Source organism: Aythya marila (assembly GCF_965140915.1).
Source record: "Aythya marila genome assembly, chromosome: 11".
In the NCBI taxonomy this organism is placed as follows: domain Eukaryota; kingdom Metazoa; phylum Chordata; class Aves; order Anseriformes; family Anatidae; genus Aythya; species Aythya marila.
Window position 1 is genome coordinate 9,791,352 of NC_139052.1, and position 14,283 is coordinate 9,805,634.

The window sequence follows — 14,283 nt, forward strand, 5'->3', positions numbered from 1 at the left end:
GCTGCGAGGGCTGCCGATGTGTTCTGGGCTCGGTGTCTCAGGCAGTGCCTCCTGGTAGGTTCTTCTGTGATCAGGGCTGGGTTTTCTGGCAGCTGTGCAGGCCAGAGTCAGCAAGGGAAAGGAGCAAGCCTGGATGCAGCTCAGGATACCAGGAGGGGTCCAGCTTCCCCCCGTCATGGTAAAGAGTAGCTGGAATAGCAAGGGGTCCTTATCCCCACCTTTTTTTTGCCAAAATTTGCAACCTGGTGTAAGTTGGCCCTCCTTTGAGAGGGGATTTGGACCAGGTGACCCCCAGGGGGTCCCTTCCAGCTTACATTGGTCTTCGTGACCCAAAGTCCCTGATTGCTTCAGGCAACAAGCAGTCAAGATTTGGTGAGAACGGCTGGCTCCGGATTGTGCATCCAGTGCTGCAAGACAGCCCTCCTCTTACGGACACCACATCCACCTTGATTTGAGAAGAATGTTTGTAAGAAATAGTCAATAGAGTGGTGCCAATAATAGTTCATTCAGTTCAGGAACTCAACCAGAAAATCAGAAATTTGTGTCAGTTGTTTTAAGGTTATTAAATCCTTCTCATAAAAGAATCCTGCATTAATTAAGGAACGTGGAAATGCTTTCTGAATGAAAACCCAACGGTTTCTTTTAAAAACATCTTGCAGTGGAAATTGTCTTCCCTTTATGGCTGTAACTCAACTGGGATCAAGTAGTTTTTTGGTTTTGCAGAAGAATATTTCACGGTGAACTTCCTTTTTCTTGAAAGTGTTTACCCAAGCTTTACTAAGAGAAGCTGTAAAACATCTTCTCGATACCTGTGCAGTGGTGATCAGTCGGCACGAAGCAGGCAGTTCAGTGCCCAGGTGGGAGTGTGTCCATCTTGGAGGCAGCAGCGCCCATACAGAGTGTGTGGCTGGGTGAGGGGGATGAAGTGGAGGTGTATAGGCAGTGCCCTCTCCATGCTCAGCAGGCGAAGGAAGGATTTGTTGACATTTCTATGTCTTTGCAGCACGTCTTCACAGAAGGAAAAACGAAGCTGCCATGTAGTTTTGCTTTCTGTCAGCAGGTTTACGTAGGGGATTGGTCTTGGTTTGCTGTATCAGAGATACAGTAATTATAGCTAGGATTTTGACATCTTATTTCTGAGAGGAGAAACCAGACAAATAGTTTTATTCTTTAAGCAATGTCAAGCACAGCCTGGTCTGAGCGGTGTGTTCGTGCATGCACAAACACTGTGTGTTGTCACGGAAAGTGCTCTTTCCTCAGCAGCTCTTTGTATCCCAGTGTGGGATTTCAAACTTCATTATCAGTTTTGAAATTCATTTTGGCACTTGAACTGTAAATAAAAAAAGTAAATACATCATAACACGAAGAGCTAAGCCTCCCTGCTGAGCCACCTCTCCTGGCAAAAGGCTGCTCCCGGCAATACTGATTTCAAGCTCACAGACTCACTCTTCCCTTTTCCACATCTCTGGCCTTTGTCTGCTGGCAGATTTTACCTCATCTCTCTTGTCTTACTCTGCTGATGAAAGTAATGTTGATTTCTTTTTCCCCGTCACCCTTTAAGATAGGTGGATCCTGTGACATGGCCTGACGTCTCCAAAATATCCTGTTTCACAATGCTTGATGAATAATAAAAGATTCCTTGACCAGGTCCAAAAGTGCATGGTGCAGGGCAATATGCTTGGGCTAGGATGTGGCCTCAAGCCCAGCGAGGCTTTCTCCTCAGGCGTCTTTCCCAGGCAGAAGTTGGTTGTGGAAAACCTTGCCATGGTGCACAGGCTTAGACCTTAAGGCTGAGCACCTGTAAAAGCAGACAAACAGGGCGTTGCCACAGCATTAAATGGGAACAGGTTGGTCCCAAGGTGTTTGGATCTGATTTCCTAGGACCCCTGAAGTTTTCAGATGTTTCCATTGCTTGCAGCAAAGCAAGGCCGTGTCCCCCCATGGTGTGACTGCTGGCTCAGTGCTACGTGCTGAACGGCTCCGTCCCTGTGCTGGGATTCCCTGGTTTGTGCTGGGGCCACTGCAGCACTGCAGCCGATGGGAGGAAGTAAACAACTGTTTCATCCATCAGGCTCATAATTGACCCTACTCAGTCTGTTGACATGTCACAGCCCAGAAATGGGATTGTCTGAAGCATAATCCCTGCCTGAATAGGTACTGATTACCAGCAAGGGGAGGCAGCGACAGCGGCTCATCATTGCAGCCATCCTCAGTATAATCAATGTTGTATAGAAACTGGAAAAAAAAGCTCCAAGAATTTTCTGCTGGAGTCTGTGGTATTCGTAACAGAGCAAGAGATAGAGAGCCTGATTCTACATAAAATAATACTTGAAGGTATCACTGCAGTGAAGGTAAAAGCTTTCCATGTATTTCAGCATGTAACATGCAACACCTGAAAGTCATCCTCCTGTAGCAAATTGAGCTGGTGCTGCGGTGCCAAAAATAACCCAGTGTTTGGAAGGGCTCAGACCCAGGACAGCACAGAAGGCTTCTTGCAGAATGAAGACTGGATCTAGAGGAAGTGACCAAACAGCGTCCAAAGCTGAAGAGTAGACAGACATGGGTTTATGCAGAATCATGCAGAATCCTGCAGCCTCATCCCTAGCACCATCCTCCTGCTGCCTGCAGGCCAAAGAAGATGGAAAGGGCAGCATATGCCTGCATACAGCACCCCTCAGGAACTTTCCCGTCACTATGGACAGCATGGCCATGTTCACATGGCGTTTTATGACTTCCCTTGTTCTTGTTGGAAAACTGCAGGGCTGTGCTCAGGAGCACGAGTGTGTATGTCAAGCCAACTACATTCCTAAGTGTTGGCAGGTCAAAATGTGACAGCCTGCACCGGGTACAGACAAACTATCAGGCAGAGAGCAAACTTCTATAGGCTAGGACTGATACTAAATATGCTCCAAGTTCTGCAAGTTCCCTTTGAAACCAGGAAAGATTGCACCAGCAGTGTTGGCGTGGTGTTACTGTGTTACAGAAGTTCTGTTTTCTTCCTCTCTTTCTCCTCATTGGACTCCAAGAGAATGTACCTCAGCTACATTGAGTAGATCTCCTGGTCGCAGAACAAATCCGGAGGGAGGAAATATAAATGACGTAGAAGACAAAAAACAGAACTTAGCATTTATTAGTTTTTGATGATTACTAAATGCTGGGGAGCTGACATTGCAGCACTGTTTTACTCCTAATCATATGTCAGATAAAATAAACAAAGATGCAACTGTGTCCCATCAAGACACTCCATCCGGTCAATCTTGTCATTTGATCTTTGCCCTTATGAAGCACAAATCCACTTAAGAGATCCACAGCATCGTCCATCATAGCTGCTTCCATGTATCTTAATGCAGTCTCACAGGATGTGCACTGCCATTCCCGTACAGCATTCGAAATGCTGTCAGAGCATCAGAACATTTCACTTAATTGAAGATGCATTACTCTGCTCGATTCTCCTTTTCTTACATGAGTTCATCTCTGTTGATCTGCAGGAGTTTGGATGTGGAGACTGTGTGCGAGATTAAAGTCTTCCCCACAGCTGCCTCAGCCTATTTCCGGAAGGATGCAAGCAACACAGCTCTGTATAGGAAATGTATATTGATGTTCGGGTAAAAGGCAACTAGCATCCCAGGGCCTTTCATTGCAGTAGGTTATGTGTGTGTGCCCGTGTTGGTGAGCATACTGTGAAAGCGTGTAAGCGTGTTTGAATTAACTGAGTTGCAAAACTGGAAATCAGCATTGCTCTGCAGCTCTGCAGAGTGATGTCTGTGGACCAAAGAGGACTCAGGGAGGTGTCTGTGCCAGGGCTGGGGTGCAAGCAGCTCTTCTCAAATGCAGGATCTTTTTTGCGTTCAGAAGTAGGGCAAGGAAGTAGCCCAGCTTTTCCAGACAGTGATTTATTACTGCCAAAGGAGGACTCATGACAGAGATCGAGGGTATGAAAGGAGTTAAAAATATTTTGTTCTCTTTCGAATGTGAGTGATGTGAGCTTTGCTGGAAGGGAGGGGAATGGGGAGACAACTAGGGAAAGCAGCAGGTTCTAGAAGGAAAAATACTCATCTAAATGGTTCCCTTTTGATATATTAATGCCTTCTTCAAGGGCTTATTCGAGGAAAAACAGACTTAAAGAAAATGAATTAGGATTTAAATTGACTCAATTGTCTTCAGAGAGATTTAAATAATTCCTAAATGAGTCTTTCCATTTGAACTCAGAGAGGCCACGAAATCTCTGCACAGGTCCTCCAAGCACAGGTCAGACTGAGGATGTGGAGACAGGAGGGCTGGAATGCAAGGGAGAAGGGAGGCAAAAGGAGGCTGTAAGGCTATGGCTGGCCACGTCTGAAAGGCACCCGACAGGGAGCCAACTCCGTGGGCATCAAGTGGCTTTAGGGACGGGGTCTGCACCATCTGAGAGCCTTGATTAATATCCATGCACTCTGGTGGTCGTGCTCACCACAGTCACCATCAGCCCCTGACTTAGTCCCGTCCCCGTGTGTTGCTGGTGGCCTCGGGAGTGATCTTATCTGGAGCTGAGGAGTGATATGTACTGCCCACCATGGACTGAAAGGTCCTCCCTCATGCAGGTTTTTCTTCCATCACACACAGAGAGAAGGGGCTGATGCTCTCACCTGTGAGCAGCTCTGCAGGACTCCATCTCTACATGCAGGAGAGCTCAAAAACTCTGCACCTGGCATGGGTGAGGGGAGGTGGCACTGCCAAAGGCAGGAGAGCCAAAGTACCTCCTTCTTGTCAACTGTGATTCCTTATTCTACAATTTTCTTTTGTAACCGTGTTTTTAATTTGTGATCTGAAGCAGAACCTTTCATTCCAGTGAAGTAAATTTGTCCTGCTTTTACTCTGTGCCTTATCTGGGGACAGTGACTGTAGGAGAATCTGACAAGTCCCAGGGACTTTGCAGAGCCATAATTTATTGCTCTTTGTTACAAAGCAATAAATCTGTATACAGTAGTGAGTAAGCAGAGTCCGAGTCTCCCCATCCAAACTGTGCTTGTGAATTTGAGAAGTCAGGGATATTTTTCCTGAGAAGCAGAGGTCAGCTGGAGATTGACAGCAAGTGCTTATGGTGGGGAGATGAGGGGTAGTGGGCTGGTGGCTGGGAGCAGGTGATGAGTGGCATCTTGTGACATGGGGCACACTCAAAGGGGTCACCTGGAGCTCTGACCAGCGAGTCTCTGTGATGGAACGTGTTGTGTGTTTGCTGTGTGGTAGACACAGTCCGATACAGGACACGGGGCTAAAACTGAGAGTCTGAAGTGGTATTTTTGGCAAGTAATTTATTGAATAAAAGCACAGCATTAAAACAGAGCTCTTTGTGGATTCGAGATAAATTTCATAAACCTGAGTCAGCAAAAGTTGGGCCCTTTCCATAGTGCGTGTTCTGCATGTCCTGCATCTGATTTGCCAGTCCCATGGATGCCCCAGGTGCCGTGGTGCATCTCCAGAGGCAGCACACATCTCTGCTTCGCCGTCTGAGCCAAGCCCTTACACTTGGTGCATTTAAGAGCACAGCCTGCAACATCCACGACTGGCTCAGACCAGGTGAGTTCTCCCCACAGGAGCTGCTGGTTTCTGCTGCCTTTGCCACCCCCGTTGAGGAGCCGCGGACTGTGCAGCACCCAGCACAGCCCACTGCAGCTTCCTGCCAGTCTCTACAGAACTTCAGCAATCCAAATAAAAAAGTGCGCCGTTCATTGCCAATTCACCGCCTGGCTCCCCGTGGGGAGGTGGTGACTCGCTTGACTTTGATCATGCTGTAGTGATCATGAATATTTACAGCCAGCTCCTCTGCTGCAAGCGACAGACAAAAAGCTCTGGAAATGCCAGGAAACCCCGAGTGTCCCCTCTGCCACCTTGGCTTCTCCGAGTAATTCCTTCTCCTCTCTGGTGCAGATCAAGTTGTTAGCATGCAAGGCAGTGCCAGCACAGACTGTACTGAGAGCTGAGTGACACTGGTGTGTGCCGGGGAGGTCTGTAATGAGCAGGAGTTTGGTAATTAGGCACTTCAGCACAGGCTGCAGTAAAGGGACATTCAGGGACAGATTTATTGGGGGAAAGAGGGGAAGGGGAGAAGGAAAGGGGGTGCGTGATCCTCTTATCAGCATTATTTAGTGCAGTACATGCTCAGGATCATGCTCCGTGTTGCACACTGGGGGAGGGGGCATGACCAGCACACACACCTTGTCCCTACAGCACCTGCAGGGCAAGTGGGCACATTTACAGCCCCGTGCCCTTGAAGAAGTGTCAGGTACTGATAGAAAGCACCATTCATCCTCAGATACTGCTCTGGCATCAGGCAGCACGCCCTTGTATTCCCCTCTAAGTGACGTGATGGAAATGCAAATTGTTAGGCAAAAATACAGGCAGGTTTGACAGCAAAAGTGCATGGGCCAGCAGGGACCCAGAAAAGGTGAAAAAACCTGGACCTGTGCAGCTGTGAGTGGGAAACAAAAGTGCTCGGCCTCGTAGCTGGGTGGATGAGAACACAGAGGACAGGAGAAGCAGCCCATGGGTGCTGCAGCTTCTTGCAAGCAACTGTCAGGTTTCTGCGCCTCCTTCAGTTTGCCTGTGACTGCACATCCACGGCAGGACTGCTTTCTGCTGCTTGGTGTGGCACTTGGGACAGTGGGATCCTCTGCTGGGCTGAGACACCGAGGTGCTACCCATCACTTACTGGAATGGAGCCAAGCTGCCAGGACGTGTGCCCCGGCCTCCATTCTGCACAGACTTCTCACACCATTATTTGCTGAGCAGGGCACTGCTGGTCGCTCTTTACCCCCATCAGTTTTATCTCTGCGTGTTAATACCCAGGGAATGTGGAGTTATGTCCATGGTGTAACTGATTGAGGGTAAGTTTAAGGGTTAAAACGTTGGGCAGTTATTTGGGGAATATAATAAAGGTATCTGCAAGCTTCCCCTGTGTTCAGGCAATCGCTCTATCCTGCACCAGGTTTACCTGCCTCGGCCAACACAGCGTGGCGTGAAGAAAGCAGGTATGGGGATCAGCCTGGCATGTAGCTGTCCCTGAGTGGGTGCGGTGCCATTTACTGCGTGTCCTGCTAACTCCTTCTCTTTCTCTCTCCCCCGTGCAGTACAAACAAGTGGAGCAGTATATGTCCTTCCACAAGCTCCCTGCGGACATGCGGCAGCGCATCCATGACTACTACGAGCACCGCTACCAGGGGAAGATGTTCGATGAGGAGAGCATCCTGGGAGAGCTGAGCGAGCCCCTCCGAGAGGTGAGGAGGGGCTGCAAATGGGCAGTGTGTGTTCCAGTGAGGAGGAGACAGATGCTTCCCCTGCCCTCTTTCTTCCTGCTCCAGTCATCCAGATCCTCCTTCACCGCTTGGCTGGGGAGCGTTGTGCTGGGGAGATGTACTCAGTATCACCTGCTGCTGCTCCCTGAGTCTGAGCTGGCATGGCACAGCAGCTCCTGTGCGACGGAAGGTGCTGTCACACCCTCCGAGTGACACCAAGCCACAGGAAGAGGCACGGTCCCTGTCTGCTGTTTGACAGCTGAACAGCTGAATTGGGCTTTCTTCATCTGAGGTTGATGAGGCAGCCCATGCCCTGGTGACTGGTGGGCACCTTTCCCTCCCTCCTCTTGACACTGTCCCCAGCTGCCCAGGATAATTATTTCTCTGAGCGCCTTGGCACTTTTGTGCTGTTTAATATCTCATTGTCAAGCAAGGGCAACAGAGAACGTAGGGCTGCCAAGGTGAGTTATAACGTTTTCCCAGAGAGGAGCCCTGGGCATTTTCATACAGCGTTTCACCAGCACTACGCACCTCTCACAAAATCCAAGGCTTTCTGAAGTAAGAGGTATATTTTATGTATTTGGCACGGTGGGGTGTTCCTGTTTTATCCCTGCTCAGAGAGAAAACATATGAATGAAGGCAATGAAGCATGGTGTCAAGCTATCAGCTTCAGTTAGCACTGCTATGTGCTGTGTCCCAAGGCCCATTCCAGCCTGCACTGGGGGCGCCAGACAAAGAGGACAGCATTGTTTTATTTTTGACTTTTTAACATACACACCAAGTGGGGAAACTTCATGGGTTATTAGATGCTGACTAAACATATGTGTGTGTCTTTTCTGCTCCCTGTCCCATGTGTTCTCCCCGCCTCCCTCCCCCCCACCTCTCTCTTGTTTGCACTCACATTGTCATCAGGAAATCATCAATTTCAACTGCCGGAAGCTGGTTGCCTCGATGCCCCTCTTCGCCAACGCAGATCCCAACTTTGTGACATCCATGTTGACCAAGCTGCGGTTCGAGGTGTTCCAGCCCGGGGATTACATCATCCGGGAGGGCACCATTGGCAAGAAGATGTACTTCATCCAGCACGGCGTGGTGAGCGTCCTCACCAAAGGCAACAAGGAGACCAAGCTGGCAGATGGCTCCTACTTTGGAGGTGAGTGTTAACAAGTCACCCTTGTGTAGTGAGACCCACTGGTAGCGTTCACATTTTCCTTCGCTTGTCATACACAGGCAGGGCAGAATGTGGTATTGATACCCAGTCACCTCCTCCACCCCCTGTCTCTGTTCATCTCACCTGTCCTGCAGCTTCCCATAAGTAAATTGTGCAATGAGTGGTGGTTGGGAGTCGTGGGCAGTGTGGGAGTCGAGGCAATAAATAATAACAAAGTGGAGAAGGAAAACTTAGTTCTTGTAGTTTCATTTCCTTTTGCCCCAAGCAAACTGACAGATCTGTGAAGCTGAGAATCTAAAGGAAAAAAAATTGAGCATTCTCAATTCTCCAAGCACATTTATAGTGTTACCTACTCCTACTGCCTGGCATCCATCATATGAGGTACTGTATAAACATGGAGGAAAAAACATAGTCCATCATCTCCCCAGTCTGTGGCTCAGCAAAATGTCGTGAAGGTCGGCAGGCAGGCATAATGTATCAGCAGCAGAGGCCTGGAACAGTGAAAGTAATACAAGGTCAGAAAACACCATAAGAGAAGATTTAGGATATTGCTTTTATGAGTAACACAGAAACTCCTGCTATCACAGCCCCACAGAGACCTCACTGACACCCCAAGACAGACAGTTCTCTGGTAGATGCACATTTCAGTACAAGCACTGAATGCATCATAATTAATCGCCTACCAGGAGGGGTAGAATGAAACCTGACTTTCCTTCCTCTCTGTAAGAACCGTTCTCTATTAAGAAATTCCAATCTTGCATTTCCTACACACTTCTTCTGTTATTTCCTGCAAAATAACCTGTTTGCAGCTACCTGCACAGGTAGCTCCTTGGAGAGCTGTACCCCAATCCCTTGGGGTACAGGGATTTTGTGCATCACTAGCAAGTTGGGTCAGCTTCCCGGGATTTGGAGTTGGAGGGTTTGAGTCAGGATACCCTTACTCTGACAGATTTTATTAAAATTGCCCATGAGATTCAATGCATTTCAAATACCACACGCACAACTTCTCACACATTCAAAGACAGCACAGTTTCAGAGGCATTATTTTGTTAGGAAAGCAGCCTAAAACTCACAACCTTGTAGTGCTGCTACACTGGCGCTTTGAAGTGCACCCAGAATGAATCCTGAGAGTGGTGCTGGTAGATTGACACCCAACAGCACAGAAAAGCATGCTGTGACCAGACCTTCTGCCTTTAGGTCACACCATCTGTCTTTAAGTGCCTGTCTTAGGTGCCCAGACTCTGTGTGTAATCAGTGGAAAAGCAGGACTCAGGAGCTCTCTGCTGAGTGCTCAAGGAGCGTCTGTGCCCAAATGAGGCATTTATGTTAGAATCAAGGACTTTCTGTTCTGTAGCCAGCTGAGCAACCTCTGAGAGTAGCTGACTGCAGTGTAAATACACCAAGAGTTAGTAAGTGGGTACCACTAACTTGGCTTATCCTATCTGTAAGCTTGTGACACATCTGCAAGTAACTTCCAAGCATCTTTGAACAGATAAATGTTCTGGGTTTGAGGATCGCTGTTACTACCAGGCACCAAGGCCACAGGTCAGCACAGAGCCTTTATTGCAAATCTAAAGAGAGAATTAGCTTCAATGAGGGCACGGCATGACCTTCTGCTCCCAGTGCCCATGAGGAGTTGGAGAAAGACAGCTTCTCCACTCTGAATGCACAAATGACATCTTTGATAATCCACCATAACAAAACTTGACTGGCTAATTAGATCAGCAGAATCCCTGAGGTGCAATTGTACGCAGCAGCTGCCACAACTGAGCCCCCTGGTATTTTCTTGTTTAAATGTTACTGCATATGGAGAACACTACCACTGCTCATGCTTCCAGGGGGAGAGCAGGTAGAGTCTATCTGGAGGGGAGACTGGGTGGCTGGCAGGACTGCCCGTTGAGTGGCAGCGCCAGGTTTTGTATGGCAGGGGTGGTGGTGTCTGTCCCCACGTTCTCAGGCTGGGGTTCTCATTCCAGAAATTTGCCTGCTGACTCGCGGCCGGCGCACAGCCAGTGTGCGAGCCGATACCTACTGCCGGCTCTACTCCCTCTCGGTGGACAACTTCAACGAGGTTCTGGAAGAGTATCCCATGATGCGGCGAGCTTTTGAAACAGTGGCTCTTGACAGGCTGGACAGAATTGGTAAGTAGAAGATGTGAGGGTTTCCTTTCAACTACATGCTGCTCTGGCATCCTGGGCCCAGACTTGGTCCTTTTGGTCCCTTTTTCCTTTGCTGCATTTGTGAACTGAAGGAGATCCTACGCAGTCTCTCCTTGTCTGGTTTCAGCTCCAACAAGAAGCCCGTTTATGATCAGTTAGAACCTCATCCTTCTCTCTCTGTCTCTCACATACACATTTCTGCCTGCTCCTGCTTCATTTGTTACCATTTCCTTTTAAAGAACCAAGATCATTCTGACCCCATTAGAACCATCCTGGTGAATTCTCTAGATTTTGAATTTTAGCTCAGAATGTGTAAGTACCCAGAGCCCCCCAGGTTCAACAGAAAATAGGCCAGGCTGTGACCTCCCCCAGGTCCTGTGAGCAAACTTCAGTATTTCATTGAAATGTTCTGCAGCAGCAATCATCCCTCAGCACGAGGTCTTGGGTGTTTGTTGGAGGGTAGCCTGTCTTTTGCATGGATGCTGGTTGGGCTATGGCTGAATGGGTTAGTGGTATTACTTTTTAAAAGACAAAAACTGGAGCCACATTGATGAGGAGGAGTCTCCTCTATGAAATGCAGACCATAATGCAGCTTTTTGGGACAGTTGTTTTTCTGGTCATAGCTGGCAAACAGCTGGAAAAGCAGAAAGTGCTGTTGGGACAGGAAAGCTTGGAGTGCTTTCTGATGTCTTGTGCAAAGCCATCAGCAAAGCACAGCCGCAAAGCACTTCCCAGCTGTCCACAGGAGTCCAATATTTTCAGTAGAAATGGGCACCAGACAGAACAAAGACTTGGAACAGTTGATAGAACACTTAACCTCCCACAGCCCAGAGTAAACACAGATAACCAAAGAGCACCAGTGAATTGGAATAGCTCACAGTCACCCATGCCACGATGCCGTCCTGTCTTGGGGGAGACATCACCTGTGCTGCAAACAGCCTTGTCTGATTAGAGGAGACCAGGTACCCGGCCTTGGTCACAACCAGAGGCATTTAACATAGAGATTAAGTGGCTTACACAAGGTCATGCAGGAAGTCTCTGCAGAGTTAAAGACTGAGCATTTCAGAGTGCCAGCCTAACTTCTTTAGTTTCTTATTCTACATCACTTAAAGCTGCACACATTTCCATTGCTTTCCAGAATCAAAAAGGTCAGTGCAAGTCTTGAGTACAACGCAGAAAGCAAGGAGGATAATGGGGTGGGGGTGGAGGGATAGGGAGGAAGCTGGCATCCCAGCAAGGGGTGCAGTGTCTCTGGGGCTTTTCATGCCAGGAACATTGTATTCTGTGCATCTCATTACCTGCTTCAGACCAGAAAGCGTGACCCCTGAAGAAAAGGTTATGAGCTACATATGTAGAGTTTGGCCACTAATGAGGCCCTAGTGTAAGTGGCAACAGTCTCCTCACTTAGGTTATTTAAATTAGACTGAACAATCTTCTAGAAAATGTAATATCGAGCACAACCAGGGATGGGCCAGCTTGACTTTATCTGAAGTTCTTTGTCTTCAGATGGTCAGTACTGCTGAGCTTCCTAGCCTGGTGCTCTTTGTAACTGTACATACAGGAGGGCAGGGCATTGTGTGCTCCTTGTCCTTTGCTCTGTGTGCAGCCTCATGCACAGCCAAAATTCAAGGCAAATGTAGCACAGACTGCTCGTCAGCAGTGATGCTGAACTTTCAGGACGTTCCCAAAACCACTGTGGAATGAGGTAAATCCTTGGGTGCTTAACCTGCAGTGATGTTACCAGAACCTGAGGGAGCTAGTCTGAAGCTAGCTGGTGTCTTTTCCTGCTGCAGTCCTTGAGCTGCTGTGTAGACAGAAGAGGATGAGAAGCTACTACTGATACTGCCCTGCAGCATTGCTTGTCTCAGTGCGAGGATCAGAGACAGGCACTTTACTGTTGAAGATCTGATCTGTCATCCTCACTCCCAGCCATCAGCACTGCCTGTCGTCATACCGCTGGTGGCAATCATCAGTCAGGCCAGATCCCTGGGTGTAAGGGCTGGAGGTGTGGGAGACAGGTTGCAGGTCAGAGAGCAGGATCGTGCTTGCTTAGTGGCTGCATCGCAGGCATTCAGAGATCTGCAGTGATGCGCACACCAGCCACTGTTCTGCCACTGGGGTGGTGGCTGGACCAGCTGAATGCTGATTTCCTTTTGCTCCTTCCCGGAGTCAACTTGAAGGAGAGAAAATGCCTCACTGGTCCCCTTGCAGACTGCGTCTCCACATTAAAGAACTTCCCAGAGTTCCTCCACCTTTCTCACTCTGCTTTGCTGCTGTCAGTTTGAGAATGGATTGCAATCATTTCTCATACAGTGGCAGGACAGTGCTATTCTCCCCATTATACAGAGTAATCTTAACCCAGAGCTACCCAGCTGTCCAGTTGCTGTTGATTTCAATGCGATAAACACTTGGGAGCCTTTCATGATGCAGATCAAAGCGAGTTGCCCAAAACTGCATTAATAATTGGTGTTAGGGCAGGGAATTTTACAGTGGAGAAACTGAGATGAGGGGAGGTAAAGCCAACCTGCTCAAGCTGACGCTGAGTCAGAGGCTACAGAGAATAAACTTTGCTGGCTCAACTCGTAATCCTGTAAGCCCAAGGCAGTGGTCCCTTTCCACAGCTCCATCAGAACTATGCCTGAACTATCCCTGTGATGTTACTCAAGTTTCCAAGGAACAACACTTAGACCATGAGTCAGACCGCTCATCTGGGGCGTTTCATTGCAGGCAGCCTTTTTGGCTTGTAGCTCCTTCCCATTTCCAGTGTGGAGGCATGCAGGAAAGGCTGCCAAAAGCCAGACAGGAACCTCCATGTCTGTGCAGCTGTGGGAAGCCTTCTTTGCAGTGATGGTCGAGGGGGAAAGCTGCTCCTCACAGCTATGTTTTCTCAACCATCATAAAAAAAACTCATTTGTTTCTTCCCCTAGGAGAAATTCCCTTCCACATGCAGCTGCAAAATGTCAGTATAAGGTCAGAAGGTGGCACAGAGCTACTGGAATAACATGCCCTTTGGTGCAGAGCTCTGGCATTGTCCTCCCCTGCTTTTGCCATTCTGCTGACCAGAGCCAATATCAGTCCCTGCACCATAAAAAAGGCACAGACCTTTAGAGCCATACTCTGGAAAATCCTAGTGCTCTCCCTGTTTCCCTGGCAATCAGACTCGACAGCTGCCTATTCTCCAGCTTTATGTCCTCTGCCATTGCAAAATAGCATCCTCATAGCACCTTCCAGCCCCGTCATGTGTAACATTCTTTGGCTGGAATTTCCCAAAAGAGCCTAAGGGAGTTATGCCCATCCTACTGGAATTGGCAGATCCCATGGAAATCCCTGCCTTTTATAAATAAGACATTTCTTCACCTTCCCCTGAAATGTGCGCCATCCAGAAGCAGCAGCACAGTAGCTGCATAACGGCACGTGACTGGTTAGGGAAGTCAGGAGCGCTGCACCGAGCTGAGACTGACAGTAAGGGGATTGTTACAGGGGGCTGAGAGTAAAGGACTAGGGGCCAGAAGGGCCTGGTATGAACAGAGGATCTGTATTTTTGGTTCATGCTGCATTCAGCTCAGGATCTGTACACAGGATGGAAGCAAGTGGGAGCCTCTTTCCAAGTCAGTGTTGCATTCACTGAATTCATTCGACCCAACAACACGCCCTTGAGAAGCCCAAGCTTCACTGAGTACAC

At 48.5% G+C, this 14,283-nt stretch overlaps 1 protein-coding gene across 1 annotated transcript in view; it reads left to right on the forward strand.

Moving 5' to 3' along the window:
* HCN4 (hyperpolarization activated cyclic nucleotide gated potassium channel 4) overlaps nucleotides 1-14,283 on the forward strand; it is a gene marked incomplete at both ends in the record, with an annotated part of 98,702 nt that overhangs the window by 70,937 nt on the left and 13,482 nt on the right. Inside the window, 3 exons of the mRNA XM_082769022.1 lie at nucleotides 7,107-7,253; nucleotides 8,184-8,424; nucleotides 10,419-10,583. Of these exons, the coding sequence (XP_082625148.1) occupies nucleotides 7,107-7,253; nucleotides 8,184-8,424; nucleotides 10,419-10,583 (553 nt within the window). The remainder of the gene's footprint in view (nucleotides 1-7,106; nucleotides 7,254-8,183; nucleotides 8,425-10,418; nucleotides 10,584-14,283) is intronic.